Raw genomic sequence first — 19,889 nt, 5'->3', positions numbered from 1 at the left:
TGAAGATAAGGTAATTGTCACCTGAGCCTGTTATAAGCTCCACCAAGGGTTTCATTTTGGCCCTACTTGTTTGTCTGCCAGCAGGATATCTCAAAACATATACTGGATGTTAAAACATGCATTAATTTTAAACATGGCCTAATGTTGCATAATATCCTTAACATATTTAAGCAATGTTCTCTTGATTTATTCCCCTCACTGAAAAAAACAAATCTGGTGCATGGATCCCCTGATTGTTTACCAGTATTGGTATTTCATACGTAAATGGGTCCAATTTAAAACTGTCATAAATCATTTAAATAACAAATTAAGAGGTTTGTGCAACTGTGAGTGCAGTATGTTATAACTGCAAAACATTTTAATGGAGGCTTAACAGCCAGTTTGAATATTATTTGTACTAAAAACATCATAGGATAAAACATGAGTGATCATCAGGTGTTTTATCCGATCCGATCCGTCATAGCATACAGCTTTCTTTCCAGTATCCAAGCCAATCCTTCTCTTCGGTCACACACACTGATAAACAGCACATAGGATATCTAAGCACTCTTCTCCTTCCTCTTCCCTCCCAGGAGCGCAGTGCGAGCATGAGGACAGCTGTCTCTCCAGTCCCTGTGCCAACGGTGGACTGTGTAGCTCTCCGTCTGCTGGGAGCTACGCATGCTCCTGTCCTCCTGGCTACTCCGGTCCCCGCTGCCTCAACGACACAAACGAATGTGCAGCCACACCCTCTATATGCCAGAACGAAGGAGTATGCTTCAACATCCCTGGCTCCTACAAGTGAGAATCCAGTTTTACAACAAAAAAAAACTAGGTGTAGAGTAAAAGTCATTATCTGGAAGAGACGACTATAAAATAAAACGGCCTTGAGTGAAATGAACTCTTTCATTTTTACAGGTGTACCTGCACACCAGGGTTTACAGGCAGACACTGTGAGAGCTCCTACATCCCCTGCTCCCCCTCACCATGCCTGAATGGAGGCACCTGCCACCAGAACTCTGACATCAGCTACTCCTGCCACTGCCTTCCAGGTAAGAGGAGTCAAATACTGAAATGCCCATTGTTTTTTCAAAAGAGGATGACACTTATTGGAAATGGAAGTTAAGAGAGGAACATGTAATGTAGGAAGAGAGAAAGAGGAGCAGAGTTACTGGTGTTTATCTATACATAAATGTAGCGTCATACTGTTTGAAGTGAAAACAGTCTGATCCTGTTGGTGTTGTGTAACACACTTTACTGTCAGTCTGCTACAGTTACCATGTAGGTACAACAAACACACACACTTCAGAACATGCAATAATAAAACCAAAGGTGTTTTTGTCAATAGCATATACAAAGAACATTCACAAAAGGTCAAATTAATTAAAACTGAATATGCAAAAAGTACTATTGAGGGTCTACCACACCAGATTAGCTGAAGACACACAAACAAAACTCATTTAAATTAAACTAAACTGAGTTAAATAAAAAAAAGCTTCAAAGCATAAAGTCATTATCTTTTAAACAAAGTCTCATATCGATAAGAAAAGTAATATTATCATTATATCTTACTAGATTTTATGTATTTAAGTACACGTCTTCCCCAATCCTTTGTGGCAGGTTTCAACGGGACTAACTGTGAGAACAACATCGACGACTGCCCCGGTCATCAGTGTGCCAACGGAGGAACTGTATGGACGGGGTCAACACCTACAACTGCCAGTGCCCTCCAGAGTGGACCGGTCAGTGATTCCTGTTTATTTATTAGTTTAGTTAGTCATTAAACATGCATTTTTGGTGTGCTGTTAGCAGGCTTACAGGCTGAGAATAGCCCTGTGTTTATACAGCGGTAGACGGTAGAAATCAGCTGTTCACTTTTCAAAGTATTCTCCCAGGAATGTCCTCTTGCTCATATTTGATTGGTGTTTTTTGTTTTGTTTCCCCATGGGTCAGTGGCCTAGAACATGAGAATATTAAAAAGTCCTTAATACTACTTGAAATGCCCAAAAGAAAAAGCTATTGGATAAATATATTTTGCAGGGAATTCTACCCTATATTTTCTGGAAAGAATGAAAATCAACAGCACATTGTTTGTGTGTGTCCTTGTTTAAATTCTTAGCCATTATACCTATATTTTTCGACTTTTAGCTCTTTTCTTTGAGCAGTGAGACAGAATCAATGTTTGTGCAGTGAACCCTGATAATTCCCTCCTTTCATGCTGTGTGTTTTGATATTATACTTCCTACAGTCCTTCTGTACTCCCTCCACATCCTAAAAAGGCGCGTCCTTCACACAAGGCGTGTCTGTGCTAACACACTTGCTCAGGATAGACAAGCGCTCTATTTACAAAGCAAACATGCGTACACCAGCTTCCTTAAGCATATCTGAGTTTACATAGCACTAATCCAACCAGGAGGTTGTTGTTATGTTATAGCATCAAGTATTGACAAAGTATTGTTCATTTCTTTACATCTCCTCCTCTTCTTCATCTCCCCATCCCTGACTCAACACAGGTCAGCACTGCACAGAAGATGTGGATGAGTGTTGTCTGCAGCCAAACACTTGCCAGAACGGAGGAACCTGCAGCAACCTGTTTGGCAGCTACGTGTGTGTGTGTGTAAACGGCTGGAGTGGACCCGACTGCTCGGAAAACATCGACGACTGCGCTACAGCTTCGTGCACCCCGGGCTCCACGTGCATCGACCGCGTGGCGTCTTTCATCTGTCTCTGCCCCTACGGAAAGACAGGTGGGCCAGGAGTGAAACATTTTAGACCAAACGCCACAGGTCTTGGTCATAGTTTTATATTTCACATTAGATTTAGTTGTGTTTGAGTAAAGTAATGGACCTAACACTCAATCAGAATCAGAAATACTTAAATAATCCCAGTTAGATTAGAGTTTTTTCTTGACTGTTGTTCCATTTTAGAATGAATTACATAGAGAGAAATCAAACAATGTGCAATAAAAAGATAAAATAAGAGGTATAAACATAAGGAATGCAAGTAATATGTCCAATAAAGATAAATTAAATAATACCAATATGATATTTTATAATCGGAAGACGTCAAGTGGAAGTTTATTGACTTTACTGACTCTCTGAGGGAAACTGTATATTTCCTGTGGTTTTGATTAATAACTGTATAAAGTTTATTGAATTTTGGCATCCTGTGGAACACATTTGAACAGAACTGTTGTTTACCTTAGCCGAGTATTTATTATTATTTATTTAAATTAAAGGCTTTTACTTTGAGGAAAATGAATGTGATCCATATCAAACATGTACACACTAATTTAACCGCAGTATTTTAGTATTTAATTTAATGGGTAATCACACTGAAATCAGGATCCACTTTAAAAGATACTTGTGTACCAAAAAAAAGACACACATTTAACAGACACATTACTACTATCCCACAAGTGTGAATACAAATACACAAGTACGACTTTTAACATGTGAAAGTGAGATAACAGGATGCAGAACAGATTTGCATCTCCAGCCTGCTGGTTTGTAACGCATTCTGAATTTGTATTAAGCCTTAAAAAAAGAATTAATCGCCACTAGCAAATTTGAGTTTACTTTGTTTAACTCTGAACTGCAAGTGATGCAGTTACACTATTTATAAGTTGAGTTGCTTCCTATTGGCTGTTTTCAGTCCTCAAACTGCTGGAACATGCAGAAAAATGGGACGGATTAAGTTCCTCAAGTCTCTGACAATTCCAGCAAGGCTGTATTAGTGTACATGTCAGGGATGTTTACTAATTTCTTGCTGACATGGTGTTCTTTTCAGGTCTGCTTTGCCACAGAGATGACGCCTGCATCAGTAACCCGTGCCGAGAGGGATCTCAGTGTGACACCAACCCCATCAGTGGCATGTTCAACTGCAACTGTCCACCAGGATACGTTGGCAACACCTGCAACAGCGACCGTGACGAATGCAGCATCGGTGAGAAAGAGAAGCTCTAACCACAGAAACCCTGCACGTCTGCCAGCCTGTTCTCACCTAACCTTGTCTCCTTCTTGATCAACATCAGGCACCAACCCTTGTGAGCACGGTGGTCAATGTGTGAACACAGACGGCTCCTTCACATGTAATTGTGTTAGAGGCTACGCCGGGCCACGCTGTGAGCAAGATGTCAATGAGTGTGCTTCAAACCCCTGCCAGAACGACGGCACGTGTCTGGATCGAATTGGGGACTACTGCTGCATCTGCATGCCCGGTACATTTCTTGAGAAATTATAAATAACCTTAGTCATTCTTATTCAGATCATTTTTCAAAGATTAGCCAGTCAGTCAAATCCTTTGCTTCTGTAGCTCTTGAGAAAACTTGGAATCATGAACTTTTTTTGCCTAATTTTCACAGGATTTGAGGGGATCCACTGTGAGATTGAGGTGGATGAGTGCCTCAGCTCACCCTGTCTGAACCAGGGGAAATGTCTGGACCAGGTCAGCCGCTTCGTCTGCGAGTGCCCAGCAGGTTGGTTCCCATGTTGCTTTGTACACGTCATTTCAGATATCCATCCCCTCAAAGTGAAAATGAATGAATCTTGTTATGGGATTGTTAAAATTGTTAATCCTGTTCTTTATTTCAGGCTTCAGCGGTGAAATGTGCCAGATAGACATAGATGAGTGTTCCAGCACACCCTGTTTAAACGGAGCCAAGTGTATCGACAGACCCAACGGATATGATTGTGAATGTGCTGAAGGTAAAAGGGAATCACAATAGGAGAAGTTGCATTATTATTCTAACGTGGAGGCCCTGCTCTGCTATCACGCTAAACACTGAAATGGTTGACTGCATCACATTATAACCAATATCCTTTTGATCCGGCAAAATAATGTGCATTGGTCACTTGTTCTAAGAGTAAATGTCCTTCCTCAGGCTTCATGGGTCTACTGTGTGAGGAGAACATCAATGACTGCGTACCAGAGCCGTGCCACCATGGTGTGTGTAAAGACGGCATTGCCACCTTCTCCTGTGAGTGCGATCCCGGATACGTGGGCTCCATCTGTAACATCCAGGTCCAGGAGTGCCACAGCAACCCATGTCAGAACCGAGGGCGCTGCGTTGACCTGGTCAATGCGTACCAGTGTAACTGCTCACCGGGAACCACAGGTAGGGAGGACTCTTCGTATGTATATAAAGGAGATGTGGTACAGTAATGATGTAGTTGTGAAACTGGGATGAGATGTTTGGGGACGGCATTAATCAATGGGGAAAAAAACGTTTCACTGAACACGCCTCCATTGGACTCCTTTGTTTACTTCCGTAACACAATGACATCACTATGTAACACTTGTACTTCTATTGGCTAGCGCTCCAACACATTGTCTGTGATAGGCTAAGGGACAGGACATCTCTTAAGTGGTTGACCAATCACAGCAGCTAATCAGAGCAGACTGGGTTCTGGTTTCATACAGAGGGTGAAAAGAGGTGCTGCAGCACAGGCAGTATGAGAAGAATAAAGAGCTTTTTGAACATTAAAGCCTTGAGACATGTCACAGTAGAGACACGAGATACAAATATGGAACCAGGAAATGATCATAATAGGGCCGCTTTAATGTACAGACAAATATTATCATCATTGTATCTTCCATGGTGTGTGACGACTTCAATACAATTATTCCCTCAAATCGTGTGTGCAGCCACTTCTCTTTCAGGGTTTACTAAAAGCTTGATACGCCCAAAGTGACATATGGTTGTTATAATAGCTATACAGACTGAAATATGACCTCAAAACTTGTATGAGTTCTGCTTCCTCCAACACTTTTTCTGCTGAAGGGAAAGTTAGCAATAACAACTCATTTTTGAAAGAGCTTGAGCCTGGTAATATAAAGATGCTCCTTTGGGTTTTTTGTTATTAACTCTTGTGGAGCTGGTTTAAGGTAACAGCTTAATTTGAATGTAAAACCCCATCCCCCACGTCAAGGACTTCCTGAATAACTTTCGATGTATATGTAGAGCTCTATGTGTGAGTAGCAGCCACAAGTCTGTTCTGAGTGGTGCTACCCCCAGTGCTTTGGGGATTAATAGGCTCAGTTCAGGACGCTGTACCAGCCTGACGCCTGGTACTAAACTCTGGTTTCATGCCTTCACTTCCCCTCTGATGTGCCTTTTCTCTCTCTGTGTCGTGTTTTATTTTTATATGTCTCTCCCTCTTTCACTTTCTAATCCTTTTCAGTTGTCAAGATTCAGCCCAGCGTAATGAAAGTCTCAGGGCGGCTCCGATAATACAACATACATTATACTCTATAAAGGAGAAATAACTTAGTTTAAGACGAATCAGAACATGTTTGTTAATGGTGTACTACTCCCCCTGGTGGTGAATGAGTTAACTGTCACATTTTTTAACAACCACTTGTTGCTTTACCTGTTATGTAATGCCTTACTCGACACTACCAAAAGTGAGTGTTTTTCCTCTGCTACTTTCATATGTATTCAAAGATACGGTCAGATTAACTGATGAAGCATATCACTCTTGTTACCCCATATGAATGTGTGTTTGTATTTCTTCCACTCAGGGGTGAACTGTGAGATCAATGAGGACGACTGTGCCAGCAACCCCTGTAAGTCTGGAGTGTGCCACGATGGAATCAACGAGTACAAGTGTGTGTGCCCCTCCGGATACACAGGTAAGTTTAGTTAAATACCCAGTACAGTCACTCTGAAAACTAGGGCTGAACGATTAATTGCATTTGCGATAATATCGCGATATGACAAAACGAGATTTTCCAACCGCAAAGGCTGCGATTTGACTGGTCACGTGATCTGGTCGCGTGACTTGCGCGTCAGCCGAGCGGAGCCGAGCGAAGCCGAGCAGGCAGGGAAAGACGTCAACGCTGCGCTTGCACCTGTTGCACAATGGCCTCAGGCTCGTCAGAAGAGTGCACGGCTGGAAGTTTGGTACCAAAGAGGGGCGGCACGTCAGTTGTGTGGAATTATTTTGGTTTTAAAAAGGAAGATGCTGCGCAACGTCAGGTATTGTGCAGAACGTGCCTCGCTACTGTTGCTGCCTCACGAGGTTCACGATTGTAATCACGATTGATGTATTGCTTGTGTTTGTTGAAAAATACATGAGAAGAGGACCTTGAAAAAATAATCGCATATTAAATCGCAATTGCAATATTGAGGGAAAAAATCGCAATTCCATTATTTTCCAAAATCGTTCAGCCTTCGCTGCATTGCTTAAAAAATACCAAAAAAGGTATTTGAGTATTTAACCACCTTGTGATGCCTGGTTTTCAGTTTCACATCAGTGTGTTTTTATTTAAATTGTAAGTATAGTATATGTTGTTCTTAAAGTTTGCCTTTTTTATTGAATTTAAACAATTGTCTGTATATTAAAATTGTGAGTTTTTGCCTCTATCTGAACTATTTCCCTCTGCCCTGCTTTCTAATAGGACATAAATGTGACCTGGAGATCAACGAGTGTAACTCAAACCCGTGTATGAGTGGGGGGACATGCGTGGACAAGGTCAACGGGTTCCACTGCGTGTGCCCCCCCAATACCCACAGCCCCTTGTGCCTCTCTGGGACCGACCATTGTGCTCCTCAGCCCTGTGCGCACGGAGAGTGTGTTGAACAGCAACACGGGTACGATAACCTTTCTGAGATCCATCTGTCCGTATCTTATCTAACGCTTGAATACGATTAAGAGATCAGCGTAGTTTGTTGTCATTTTAATGCCTCGCAAGACAACATTATGAGGAAATGTTGATGGCAGTCGCTGATAAAACGTTATAAAACACTTATGAGGAGTTGTAAAAGAAGGTCAAGTTGGAGCAGTGCTTAAAGTGTTTTCAGATGTGCAAATAAAAATAAACAATAGCAGCATCAAGCCGAGCGAAATGTATATTTTAATAGTATTTCCCTTTACTCTATTTAGTCGTTGAGACGCCACGCTGTTTGAACACTTTCTTTAAAATGTCCCCCTGCAAAAAGTTGAATATGCATTATCAGCACAGCAATGTGATGAGCTTCTGTTGATGTCTTATTTTAAACTTGCCACTGTCTTATTTAAAGATACCATTGTGAGTGTGAAGCTGGCTGGGTGGGAGAACACTGTGAGCAGGAAAAGGACGAGTGCCAGCCAAATCCGTGCCATAACGACGGCACCTGTGTGGACGGACACAAGGGATTCACGTGCATGTGCCACCCTGGATTCGGAGGTGATCATTCATGACAATACATTTCTTTCTTTTTTTTGAACTTGGCAATGAAGAGAGGAAACAGCATTGAATTCGCAAATAAAAAAATGAAAACCCCCACTCCTCTCTCACAAGGTGCAAACTGTGAGAAGAACATCGATGAATGTGCATCCGGGCCCTGTAAGAACCAAGGCATTTGTATCGATGGAGTCAACAGTTATGCCTGCCAGTGTAGTCCGGCATACACAGGTTAGTGACATCACTTTCCCAACATATCAGCATCCAATAGCGTTCTTTGCAAGATTCCCATCCTTTTATCCATCCTAACAACGTGTGCTCTGTCAAACCAGGCAAACACTGTGAGATGGAACAGGCTCCCTGCGACCCTAATCCATGTGAGAGGGGAGGGGTGTGCCATCCATCTGCAGACTACACCTCTTACACCTGCCGATGCCCTGCTGGCTGGGAAGGTGTGTGTGCATTGCGAAATACTGTGTGTTTATTTGTCTGCCTAGTTGACTTGTATGGACGTGAGATAGTGTAATTCTAGGTCTGATATTATGTATTACAGCCGTACTAATATTGTGCTCCCGATTGTGTAGGTACACGCTGCAAGGACGATGTGAATGAATGCAAAATGAACCCGTGCAAAAATGGCGGTAACTGCGTGAACAACCAGGGCAGCTACACGTGTAAATGTCTTCCGGGATACAGCGGACACAACTGTCAGATAGACATTGACGACTGTTCACCAAGTGAGTTTTACGTTACCTTCTAGTGTCTGTACACCCCTATGCGTTTATTATGATGCCTATGTTATGTTCTTTATGTACTGAAGACTGCAAATACCCTAATCCCTAGGATAGTGAGTTACACACGCTTGTTAGCGCAATGCCGGATTTCAAAATATCTCAGATAAACAAGCTTTTTTTGTACAGATCTTTAAGCCAGACTCTTGCTATACAACATATATAATATACATAATAAGTTAGAATATGCTTTAAAAGACCACCCTGCACTAAAATCAATATAACCAAATGTGCAAAGGAGTGATTGTTTTTCAGACTGGAGTCTGGTCTAAAAAAGAAAGAATGAAGCAATGGCTACTAAAAATAAAATGTTGCTCATTGAAACGCCTCTGCTCCCTCCTTCTTCCCTCTGTAGACCCGTGCCTGAATGGAGGCTCTTGTGTGGACGATGTCGGGAGTTTCTCTTGTGACTGCCGCCCGGGCTTTGAAGGGGAGCGGTGTGAGACGGAGGTGGACGAGTGTGCCAGCCAGCCCTGCAGGAACGGTGCCATCTGCCGGGACTATGTCAACAGTTTTGTGTGCGAGTGCCGACCGGGCTTTGATGGAATCTTGTGTGAACACAACATCCTTGAATGTACTGAGAGGTGAGCCATTAATTCAAACAGCATCTCCTGCAATGAGCAGATAGATGAACAATAAAATCAAATGTCCAAATTAAACATCTCTCAGCACAAATCACTAGTCACTCTTTTCCCTCCTTCCCACCAGTTCCTGTCTGAATAATGGGACTTGCATAGATGACATCAACCACTTCTCCTGCCGATGCCGCCCTGGCTTTTACGGGACGTTCTGTGAGTTCGAGCAGAATGAGTGCGACTCTCAGCCGTGTAAGAATGGAGGCACCTGCACTGATGGCCTTGGAACGTACCGCTGCACCTGTCCCGTGGGATACAATGGGCAGAACTGCCAGGTAAAGAGTCCCTGCTAGTGACTGGATAAGCAGGTGACATTTAATGGAAACAAAATACCTAGGGTGTATACTGAACAGATTCTAGAGCTCATGTTTGACACATTTGTGATAAGTCTATCTTAACAAATCTTAACTTCTTTCGTCTGTGTAACATCTACAATCAACTGTAACGCTGTCCTCTTGTTTGTGGTTTGCAGACCATGGTGAACCTTTGCAGCCAGGTGCGCTGTCACAACAGCGGCACCTGCTCACAGACATCCAAGACCTGGACCTGCCACTGTCAGATGGGGTGGAGTGGACTCTACTGCGATGTCCCCAACATGTCCTGCCAGGACTTTGCTGCCAGGAATGGTGAGGAACTCATTCTGATTTACTAACACCTTTTTAAATCATTAGGATAGGAGCAGATATCATCCCTAATCCAGTGTTGATGTGAGATTTAGACATCTGTAACTGTACAGCAACTATCAGAATCAGAAATACTTTATTTATCCCAAATTGGGGGAAAGAAAATCCCAATTCTTTCCGATTTTTACATTCTGTGCTCACTGTATGCCACTCCTTTCCCAAATTTCTATAGATCTTGAAGTTGAAAATGTGTGCAAGAACGCCGGGCGGTGCGAGAATGTGGGTAATGCTCACCGGTGTCAGTGCCAGCCAGGATACACGGGCAGCTACTGTGCTGAGATGGTCGATGAGTGCCAGTCAAACCCTTGTCGGAACGGAGCTACATGCAAGGACTACCAGGGCACATATGAGTGTATAGTAAGTGCTCTCTGAATGCTCTGAGAATACATTTTTGTTTCAATGGGCGTTCACATCATTATACATATTATATTATATATATTATATTGCTATAACACCCATGTAGCACCATTATTACACCTGTATGAGACCCATATTACACCAATGTAACAGCAATATTACTCCGTTACTACTCTGTTATTACACCGTAATTGCACTCTTAATAAACCAATGTTAAACCATGATACACACATGATAAACTGTTATTAAGTCCGTATTGCACTGTTATTAAACCAGTATTAAACCCTTGTAACAACAGTATTTCACTGCCTGTCAAACGACTGTCCCCCAGGATACAGAAAGCATTAATGGGTTAAACCTGTATGGTTTAAGTTGTGTGTAAATATCAAATTCGCAGCAGTTTTCCCCAAGCACACCATGAGCTTTTCTCTCTCTCTTGTTTCCCGCTCCAGTGTAAACCCGGCTACCAGGGCGTGAACTGTGAATATGATGTTGATGAATGCCACTCTCGTCCCTGCCTGCACGGAGGGACATGTATCAACCTCATCAATCGCTTCACCTGCGCCTGCCCACCTGGAACGCATGGTAAGTCTGCCCAGATGAATGTATACACACACACACAGTCACAGAATGATTAATTCTGTCCTTTAAACCTTCATAAAGCAGCTTTTCTTGCTACGCTCAGTCATATCCGTCTGTTCTCTGATCTGTAGGGATCGTGTGCGAGGTGAACGTGGACGACTGCGCCCCCAAGCCTGGCTCCTTTGAACCTCGCTGTCTGAATCGAGGACAGTGTGTGGACGGTGTGGGCCGCTACACATGCTCCTGCCCTCCAGGATTCGTTGGAGAGCACTGCGAGGGGGATCTCAATGAATGCCTGTCCGCGCCCTGCCACGCCCCCGGCAGCCTGGACTGTGTGGAGCTGGTCAATGACTACCAGTGTCGCTGTCGCCTTGGATACACAGGTACGTTAGCAGCTCAAAGAGACCTAAGGGTAACTTCTTTTGTAATGTGTATACAAGACAAACCAGCAAGGCATCAGTGTGTCAGGGTTTTAGTAACTAGTATTTTCAATTGACTTATTAATTATTCTTTCTTTTCTAGGTCGTCATTGTGAGTCCATGGTGGATCTTTGTCTGTCCAAGCCGTGCCACAACGGCGGCTTCTGCTCTATGAACATGAGCTCAGTACATGGCTACACCTGCTCCTGTGTTTCCGTAAGTTTCTTTAATGTCTCTCTTTTTCTGGCATCAGAACAGGACACATTTTTCCATCCTTTCTCCTCTTTTATGCTCGCTTCTATTCATTTCTCAGTTAGTTTGAACTGCATGCCATGTGAATGTAGAAATGCTTACACTGTAAACGGCCTTGATGTGAGAAAAATAAACATATACTTTGGCGGCAAAAACCATCAAAACCAGGGACATTCTTCCAATTTGTAGATATATTTCCGTTAGTCTTTTGGCTGAGGCACGGCCCTCCAGTGGATGTCGACTCATAATGAAGTTATTAATCTGTATATAGAGTGATTCCAGAAGATAATAAAAGTACACCGGTGGCTGACATTACTACCTCAATGTTTTCCTCTCTTTTGTTCTTATGCTAAAATCTTTTTGCACAATTTTCTTGTTTTTCTCTCCACTAACTTCTTGCTCCCTTTCTTACTCTCACGCTTGCTTCAGAGGGCCACACCATGGCTCAGGTATAGTAGACAAACAGCAGATTCATAGGAGAACATAGACCTATAGAATAGTAATTATAATCGTTTTTATATTAAATGAAACAGTTGCATTGGCCCTTTGCAAATGTGTAGCCGAGCACTCCTGAATAACATGTTGTGTTTTTTAGGGCTTCACTGGGTTCAACTGTGGCGAAATGGAGGGCTACAGCTGTACAAAGCTACGTTGCCAGAACGGTGGGAGTTGTTTGGAGTCACCCAGGGGCCACCTGTACTGCCAGTGCCAGGACGGCTTCAGCGGACCCCACTGTGAGAACGAACAGAGGTGTCCATGGACCTGCCAGCACGGAGGAACCTGCATCAAAGACCCGGCCAACTCATTCCACTACAAATGCCAGTGTCCAATGTACGTCACTGGACGATACTGCGAGAACAAACCCAGCGTGCTAGGCACACCGATCTGCCCCTATGTGCAGTGTGCACACAAACGAGGGGATAGCGTGTGTGACGGCCATTGTAACAACCATGAATGTCAGTGGGACGGAGGCGACTGCTCGCTCAAGTGGCCGCAGCCTTGGGAAAACTGCACCGCCAGTATTCCCTGCTGGGATCTCTTCAAGAATGGAAAATGTGACAAGGCGTGCAACAACGCTGGGTGCCTCTTTGACGGCTTTGATTGCATGAAAACCACACCTACCTGCAAGTACGTCACCCTATTTATCACAGATTATATATCATTTACACAAGTTTAAAATGTATCGTTTATCCCGTGCAATATAGCACGTTTGCCTCCTAGTATGTTAAATATTCCATGGCTGAAAGGTCCAAGATGTTTTTATTTGGTAATTTGCTGTTGCTTAAAAAAACCAGGCCAAGTCACCCAACGTCCTTATTCTGGTAATTTCAGGTATGACAAGTACTGCGCAGATCACTTTGGGAACGGTGTCTGTGACAAGAGCTGCCACACAGAGGCTTGCGGCTTTGACGGCCTCGACTGCTCGGCTGACGTTCCCCCTAAAGATGTGGTTGGAACGCTGGTCGTCGTGGTCCGGCTGCAGCCTAAGGAGCTGCTCGGAGACCTGAAGGGTTTCCTGCGGTCCCTGGGATCCGTGCTGCACACCAACCTGCGAGTGAAGCTGGATGACAATAGGCAGCTGATGGTGTACTCTTACTATGGAGATGTGCACGGACAACTTAAACAGCTGGAGAGGAGAAAGCGGGAGCTGGAGAGGGAGGTTATTGGGTAAGGATGTTTCATGGTGCTGTAATCACATACTTACTCAGCTTTCTTTTCTTTGTTTTGTAAATATCTTGATGGATTTTCTCAGTTTTTTTTCCAAACGAAAGCAAGTGATACAAGGCTTGTTCATTCAGTTCAAGTTCACAAAGTAATGATATATACAGGACCTGCTGACAAATCAAAATCTCCTCTTCTGATCCGCAGATCTGTGGTGCACCTGGAGCTCGATAACCGTGAATGTGTGCAGACCTCCAACAACTGTTTCTCCGACACCAACGAGACCGCCAGGTTCCTTGCAGCGTCTCAAATCAAGTCTGATTTCCCTTACCCCCTGGTGTCTGTTGACAGTAAGTAGGCCTCTCATTTAGAAGAAAGTGGAGTTCAACTGGTTCGTTTTAACTATTAGAAATGAAGACAACCTAACTAGTATTTGATTTATGTCCAGGTAAACCGTCAGATCCACCACGGCCACCGATTGAGTGGATCCTGGTCGGAGTGGCAGTGGTTATTATCCTGCTCATCCTGGTGCTGGGGATGCTGGCCGCCAAGAGGAAGCACAAACACGGTCACCTGTGGCTGCCCGATGGCTTCTCGGCCAATAAGAACGATAAAAGGAGAGAGCCTGTCGGTCAGGATGACCTTGACATGAAGTGAGTAAATAAACAGACCTGTGATAGAGATAATTTAAATGAAGATTGATGATAATAACTAGTGACATGTACGGTCCATCGCTCACACAGAAGAGCTTAAATGCATTGCTTTCAAACTGTTTGTTAACAATAATGCTTGTGTGATTGTGAAAAACAGCATAGCTCGAACATAGGACGCATGCTGGGTCATAAGAAATGTTATTGTCCTCTAAACTTTTTTATCTCATTTCAGGAATTTCAAGACCCCAGATGGAGCCATGATTGATGGAGGTCAGAGTCAGGGATGGCTGGAAGATGAGGTCCCATCCAAGAAACAAAGAGTAAGTGAATTGAAAAAGGAAATAAAGCTGAGGGATTGGAGTAGTTTGACCTCTTATACTTCCTGAAATGAGGGCTGTTGTCTTTACTTTCTTTTAGAGGCAGAGCAAACCAGATAACTTAAAGCATAGATACCAAACATTTCGTTGTAGCTTCTCATGAAGGAGGTTAAACAATCCCTCTTAAAGAGACAAAAATGGCTCTACGGTAGAGATTGGGGGAGTTTAATTACATAGGACAAGGAAGATCTTCTGAATGTTTCAATTTCTGTTGCGTTTTATAGACTGAAGACAAACCCCTGCTGCCCATTGCTATGGATGGAGGTGTTGACCGCAGGGAGTGGACCCTGCAGCATCGCAAGGCTGCGGACATCTCCCTCACCCCCCCACAGGCCGACCTGGATGCTGACTGTCTGGATGTTAATGTCAAAGGACCTGGTGAGGGAAAAAAGTTCCTCTAAACTTCCAGACCTGAGTAATGTCCAGAACTACTCTGATAATGAACTCCTCCTTTTCCCTCAGACGGCTTTACACCTCTGATGTTGGCCTCGCTGCGTAACGGCGGAGGCCCTGACTGCAGCCTGCATGGAGAAGAGGAGGAAGAGAGTGGAGGAGATGAACCAGGACCCAGTGTGATTTCAGACCTCATCTCTCAGGGTGCGTCTTTGATGGCACAGACCGATCGCACAGGAGAAACGGCTCTCCACCTGGCTGCCCGCTACGCCCGCGCTGATGCTGCTAAGAGACTGCTGGACGCTGGAGCCGATCCCAATGCGCACGACAACATGGGCCGAACGCCACTGCACGCTGCTGTGGCGGCTGATGCCCAGGGAGTCTTTCAGGTGAGCCCGCATGATCAGTTATAATTTTGATTCTGCATCACTGTCGTCTGTCGTGTGTTTCTCGTCTGATCTCATGTGTCTCGGTCTTCTCTCTCAGATTTTGATTCGTAACCGTGCAACAGAACTAGATTCCCGGATGAATGACGGCACTACTCCCCTGGTGCTGGCAGCAAGGCTGGCTGTGGAGGGCATGGTGGAAGAGCTGATCCACTGCCACGCTGACATCAATGCTGTGGATGACCACGGTCAGTGAACCTGATATATTCACTCTATCAGTTTGCAGTTACATCTTGAAATGAAGTAAAGGTTTCCTTAGAAATAAATGAATCGCATAAATTCAGCTTAATTTCTGTCCTTTTTACTCGTCTTAACATTTTAGGCAAATCCGCTCTGCACTGGGCAGCTGCAGTTAATAATGTGGAGGCCACTCTGGTGCTTTTGAAGAATGGAGCCAACCGTGACATGCAAGACAATAAGGTCTGTTGTGTTTTCATCTTCTATTTTTCTATTATTACATTTCTAAATTTAATTTTACTCTGAGAGTCTTCTCTAAACTTGCTGCTTGCTATGTTTTATTCAGGAGGAGACGCCACTCTTTCTGGCAGCCAGAGAGGGCAGCTTTGAGGCGGCTCAGGTTCTCCTCGACCATTACTCCAACCGGGACATCACCGACCACCTGGACAGGCTGCCCCGCGACACAGCTCAAGAGCGCATGCATCACGACATCGTGCGTCTGCTGGACCAGTACAACCTGGTTCACAGCCCACACAACGGCCCTAACCACATGGGCGGAGGAAACTCCTCGGTGATGTGCGGGGCCAACGGAGCCGGCTATATCGGCATGCGCCCCGGGCCGCAGGGGAAGAAGAACAGGAGGGGTGGAGGTGGAGCAAAGGTGGGGGGTGCAGCTGGCAATGCTAAGGAGCTAAAAGACATGAAAGCAAAGAGAAGAAAGAAGCCGGCCGGAGGAGAGGCGCCAGCTGCAGGGGCTGGAGCGGGGGGAGGAACAGCGGGAGGAACAGCGGGAGGGAATGCAAACGGCGTTAAGGCAGCAGGACTTCCAGAGAGCTCCGTCACCATGTCACCCGTCGACTCCCTGGAATCACCGCACTCATACACGGGAGACGTATCCGGCGCCGTCTCCACCACAGCCAACTCCCCACCCCTCCTGAGCAGCCCCACCTCCAGACCCATGCTGCCCCCCGTCAGCCACATGCTGGGCCAGCAGCAGAGCTGGGTGCCCATGACCAAGCACGGCTACAGCGGCCACATGTTCGGCCTGGTGCCGCACCAGATGGGGGGGTCACACTCCGGCCTGGGCCAACACCACGGCCAGGGCGCCATGCTGACTCCCATGAATGTCACCATGAGCAGGGAGCAGCTGCCGCCCATCGTCACGTTCCAGATGATGGCGCCCGGGGGAGGCCAGGCCATGCTGAAGCAGCCTCAGCAGGGGCCGGTCCCTCAGTCCCAGGGGCCGAACCAGAGCCAGGCTCACTCCCAGCAGGGGCCAGGCCAGATGCGGTGCTCCCAGGGCCTCATGTACCAGATGCCCGAGCAGATGAGCATGGGCCACGGGATGTCCCACGCCATGCAGCACCCCCACACCGTTGGCCATGGGGGCCACGGGGGGATTGAGGGCCAGTCACGGCAGCTGCCCTCCTATCCACCCATGCAGAGCCCTGTGGATAAATACCCCACTCCCCCCTCCCAGCACAGTTTCACCACCACCGGCTCGGAGGGCACCACCCCCGGCCACTCCGCCCACCCGCCCAGCGAGCACCCGTATCTCACGCCGTCGCCCGAGTCCCCAGACCCCTGGTCGTCCTCTTCGCCGCACTCCAACTCGGACTGGTCTGATGTCACCACCAGCCCCACCCCTCTGGGGAACCCCCACCACGCACTGCCGTCTTCACACCGCACACACATTCCAGAGCAGGCGCAGCTGCAGCCGCAGTCGCAGCAGATGCAGCCGGCCGGCCAGCAGCCGCAGCACGGCAACATGCAGGTGTTTGCGTAGGCCGGTCGGAGGGAAGCATAGACAGACTGACTTTGGGGGGGGGGGGGTTCTGTGTATCTCGTACGATGCTTTTCTTACGTCTCGTTAATTCTGTTTTTCATTATAATAATCTCCCCCTTTATGTTTTCTTCTCCTCTTTGCACTTAAGAAAACTGTTGTATAGTTTCTAAATTGAGTATTATCAGCTAGATGTCACAAGTTCTCAATACCAAAAAGCATGCCGTTAGCTGTCTCTACTTCCTGTGATCCCAGCCGAGCATCCTCTGCTCTCTGCTGGCCAAGTCAAGACTTTTCTTTTGGGCTTTTCGCACCCAAACACAAACTGTTTATCGAGGGATCAACGAGGAAGTGCCGACCAGATGGCGACCGGCTTTTATTGCTTCAGAGAAACAGACTGTTGAGATGACACTGAGACGTGGCAGAGGACAGTCTGAACTGAAACTGTCTGCTTTGGAGGTCATTTTCTTTCCGCTGTACGCTATCCTAATGTGTTGTTTAATGTGATAAGCCTGTCAATACTAACTCATCGTCGCAACCCTTGACACATACGATGACTCAGTTGATGCTTTAACTCAGCAAAACTACCTAGTTGTTGCTTCTTCTTTTTGTTAGATCATGCATTGTTTAAATGTGCTAAAGGGGGAATTTTATAAATGTTGCATTACTAAAAAGACAAACATCACATAAATTACAGATTATGTATAAATGCACACGGATGCATCTTGTTACTAAATGGCTCTACACGCTAACGACTTACATGTTTTTTTACTCCATTGATGATAGAAGTGTTTTCCATCAAATGTCTAAACACACAGAAGGTTTAATAAATGCAGACCAGTGTATGTTGTAAAGGTAGTTACTGTTACAGAAATGCAAAAGAGTTGATTTGAAAACCAAATCAGAGTCGATGTGGATGCAGTTATATCATGTCTTGCTACAGATGGTGCCACTATATCTCATGTGTTGTTGAGGGATTAATTAAGCTTGACAAACTTTATGCAAAAACATACAGTAGTTGTAGTATGTTATGTGATGAAATGTACATAGACTTACAGCACATTCTGCTTGTTATTACTGAGTTCGGTTTTGCAAAGACATGTTGTTAAAATGTTTTTTTATATGAAATCTGTTCGCACTTCTCGAATGATTCTGAATGTTACAGAGGTGCACGTTTTTATCTTTAAACCGCCTCCTTGCTAAATGTTTTTCTCTCTTCCCAAATCATTTAACCAGTTTTGCCTTTTTGCTTAACTACAATCAGTGTATCTCTGCACCTTTTTAATTGTAATGATTCATAAACCAAGTCAGGAGGGGAGTAAGGTGTGTTAAAGTATTTTTGTTTTTGTCTTCCTTCTTAACGTTGATCATGGTGTGACTGCTCTGTAAACGCAGACAATCATTCACTGTTTTTTTTTTTTTTTAAACCTTAAAAAAAAAGGAACATCAGTGTCTTTTAAGACCAAGTTATTCTTATTTTTTTTACAAATAAATGTCCAAATTTGTATTAGTAGTTGCCTTTGTTTCGGCTATTTTTGTGATTTGTAAAAGACAATAGTTAGACGAGTAGCATTCACATCCATTACCAAGAAATTATGTTTTAATTACTACTGCAAGTGTCTGTGTAAGCAAACCAAAATGTCCATCATATACCCACTAACTCACATGCAAATCAGGGTCTTTTAATCTGTCCCTGAAGTTTCACAAAACACATGTACTGTACATTCAAGTGTCATCCAGCATTTTTATACGAATTGAGCATCTCAGTTCCCGTTCATATGCAAACCCATGCCTCTATTTTCTGTATATAAAATGTTCTTTTTTTATTGTACTTTCCTCTGTTAACCAAATAGCCTATAATATACATGCCATATGAAGTAGTTGTTTGTTTAAGGTAGAAGAACTAATGAAAAAACAAGTTGTCCTTTTGTCAAAGAAACCAAATGATCAACCAAATATGCTTACTGAAATAAAGCCCAGATCTTCATAGACTTCTGCTCCTATGTCTCTTTTTTTCACAAACAATGCTGCTGTTTGGAATTGTTTTACATAGAAAATAATTAAGTAAAAAATGCAAACCGATTATAAAGGTGTAGACAGCAGCTATTTTACCGTGTCTCTTCAGGTTACACAATACGGGTTTATACATAGACAAAAATACATATGAACACAATCATCTGAGACAATCTTTCCAATTATAGAAACACTTCAATGGCTTTTAATAGTGCATGTTATTCTGCAGTTAGTATTGTAAAGACATTTTCTTCAAGCAGAGGTGCATAAAGTACTCTCTGTAAGCTTCACTTATATAGAAATACCATGGTGTAAAAAGAATGTTATAGGTAGAAGCAGTGATTTGTACATTTTACTTAACTAGATGTAACAAAAGTAAACACATTCATGCAAAGAGCTGTTTTTACTGTACATTTAAGCATTTAATGTGGTAATCCTCCAATATTGCTTGGATTTGACATACTTTGTTAAAGTCATGGTATATTAGCATCATATATTACAAGATTATCATGTGTTTTTAT

The 19,889-nt window shown here is 44.3% G+C and overlaps 1 protein-coding gene across 1 annotated transcript in view; it reads left to right on the top strand.

The window, feature by feature from the left end:
• notch2 (notch receptor 2) overlaps positions 1 to 19,346 on the top strand; it is a 45,049-nt gene extending 25,703 nt beyond the window's left edge. Inside the window, 33 exon segments of the mRNA XM_063890434.1 lie at positions 573 to 780; positions 898 to 1,031; positions 1,600 to 1,662; positions 1,665 to 1,721; positions 2,493 to 2,726; positions 3,769 to 3,924; positions 4,013 to 4,198; positions 4,343 to 4,456; positions 4,572 to 4,685; positions 4,862 to 5,095; positions 6,502 to 6,612; positions 7,381 to 7,573; positions 8,003 to 8,148; positions 8,263 to 8,376; positions 8,478 to 8,597; positions 8,730 to 8,882; positions 9,292 to 9,520; positions 9,645 to 9,846; positions 10,044 to 10,197; positions 10,427 to 10,611; positions 11,064 to 11,196; positions 11,325 to 11,576; positions 11,716 to 11,828; positions 12,460 to 12,992; positions 13,197 to 13,532; positions 13,734 to 13,876; positions 13,975 to 14,179; positions 14,412 to 14,499; positions 14,781 to 14,934; positions 15,019 to 15,338; positions 15,436 to 15,583; positions 15,718 to 15,815; positions 15,919 to 19,346. Coding sequence (XP_063746504.1) covers positions 573 to 780; positions 898 to 1,031; positions 1,600 to 1,662; positions 1,665 to 1,721; positions 2,493 to 2,726; positions 3,769 to 3,924; positions 4,013 to 4,198; positions 4,343 to 4,456; positions 4,572 to 4,685; positions 4,862 to 5,095; positions 6,502 to 6,612; positions 7,381 to 7,573; positions 8,003 to 8,148; positions 8,263 to 8,376; positions 8,478 to 8,597; positions 8,730 to 8,882; positions 9,292 to 9,520; positions 9,645 to 9,846; positions 10,044 to 10,197; positions 10,427 to 10,611; positions 11,064 to 11,196; positions 11,325 to 11,576; positions 11,716 to 11,828; positions 12,460 to 12,992; positions 13,197 to 13,532; positions 13,734 to 13,876; positions 13,975 to 14,179; positions 14,412 to 14,499; positions 14,781 to 14,934; positions 15,019 to 15,338; positions 15,436 to 15,583; positions 15,718 to 15,815; positions 15,919 to 17,358 — 7,070 coding nt within the window. The 3' untranslated portion in view covers positions 17,359 to 19,346.
• Positions 19,347 to 19,889: the final 543 nt, after the last annotated feature.

The sequence above is a fragment of the Eleginops maclovinus genome, chromosome 9, assembly GCF_036324505.1.
Source record: "Eleginops maclovinus isolate JMC-PN-2008 ecotype Puerto Natales chromosome 9, JC_Emac_rtc_rv5, whole genome shotgun sequence".
NCBI classification, from domain to species: domain Eukaryota; kingdom Metazoa; phylum Chordata; class Actinopteri; order Perciformes; family Eleginopidae; genus Eleginops; species Eleginops maclovinus.
This window is presented reverse-complemented; position numbering and strand designations above follow the sequence as displayed.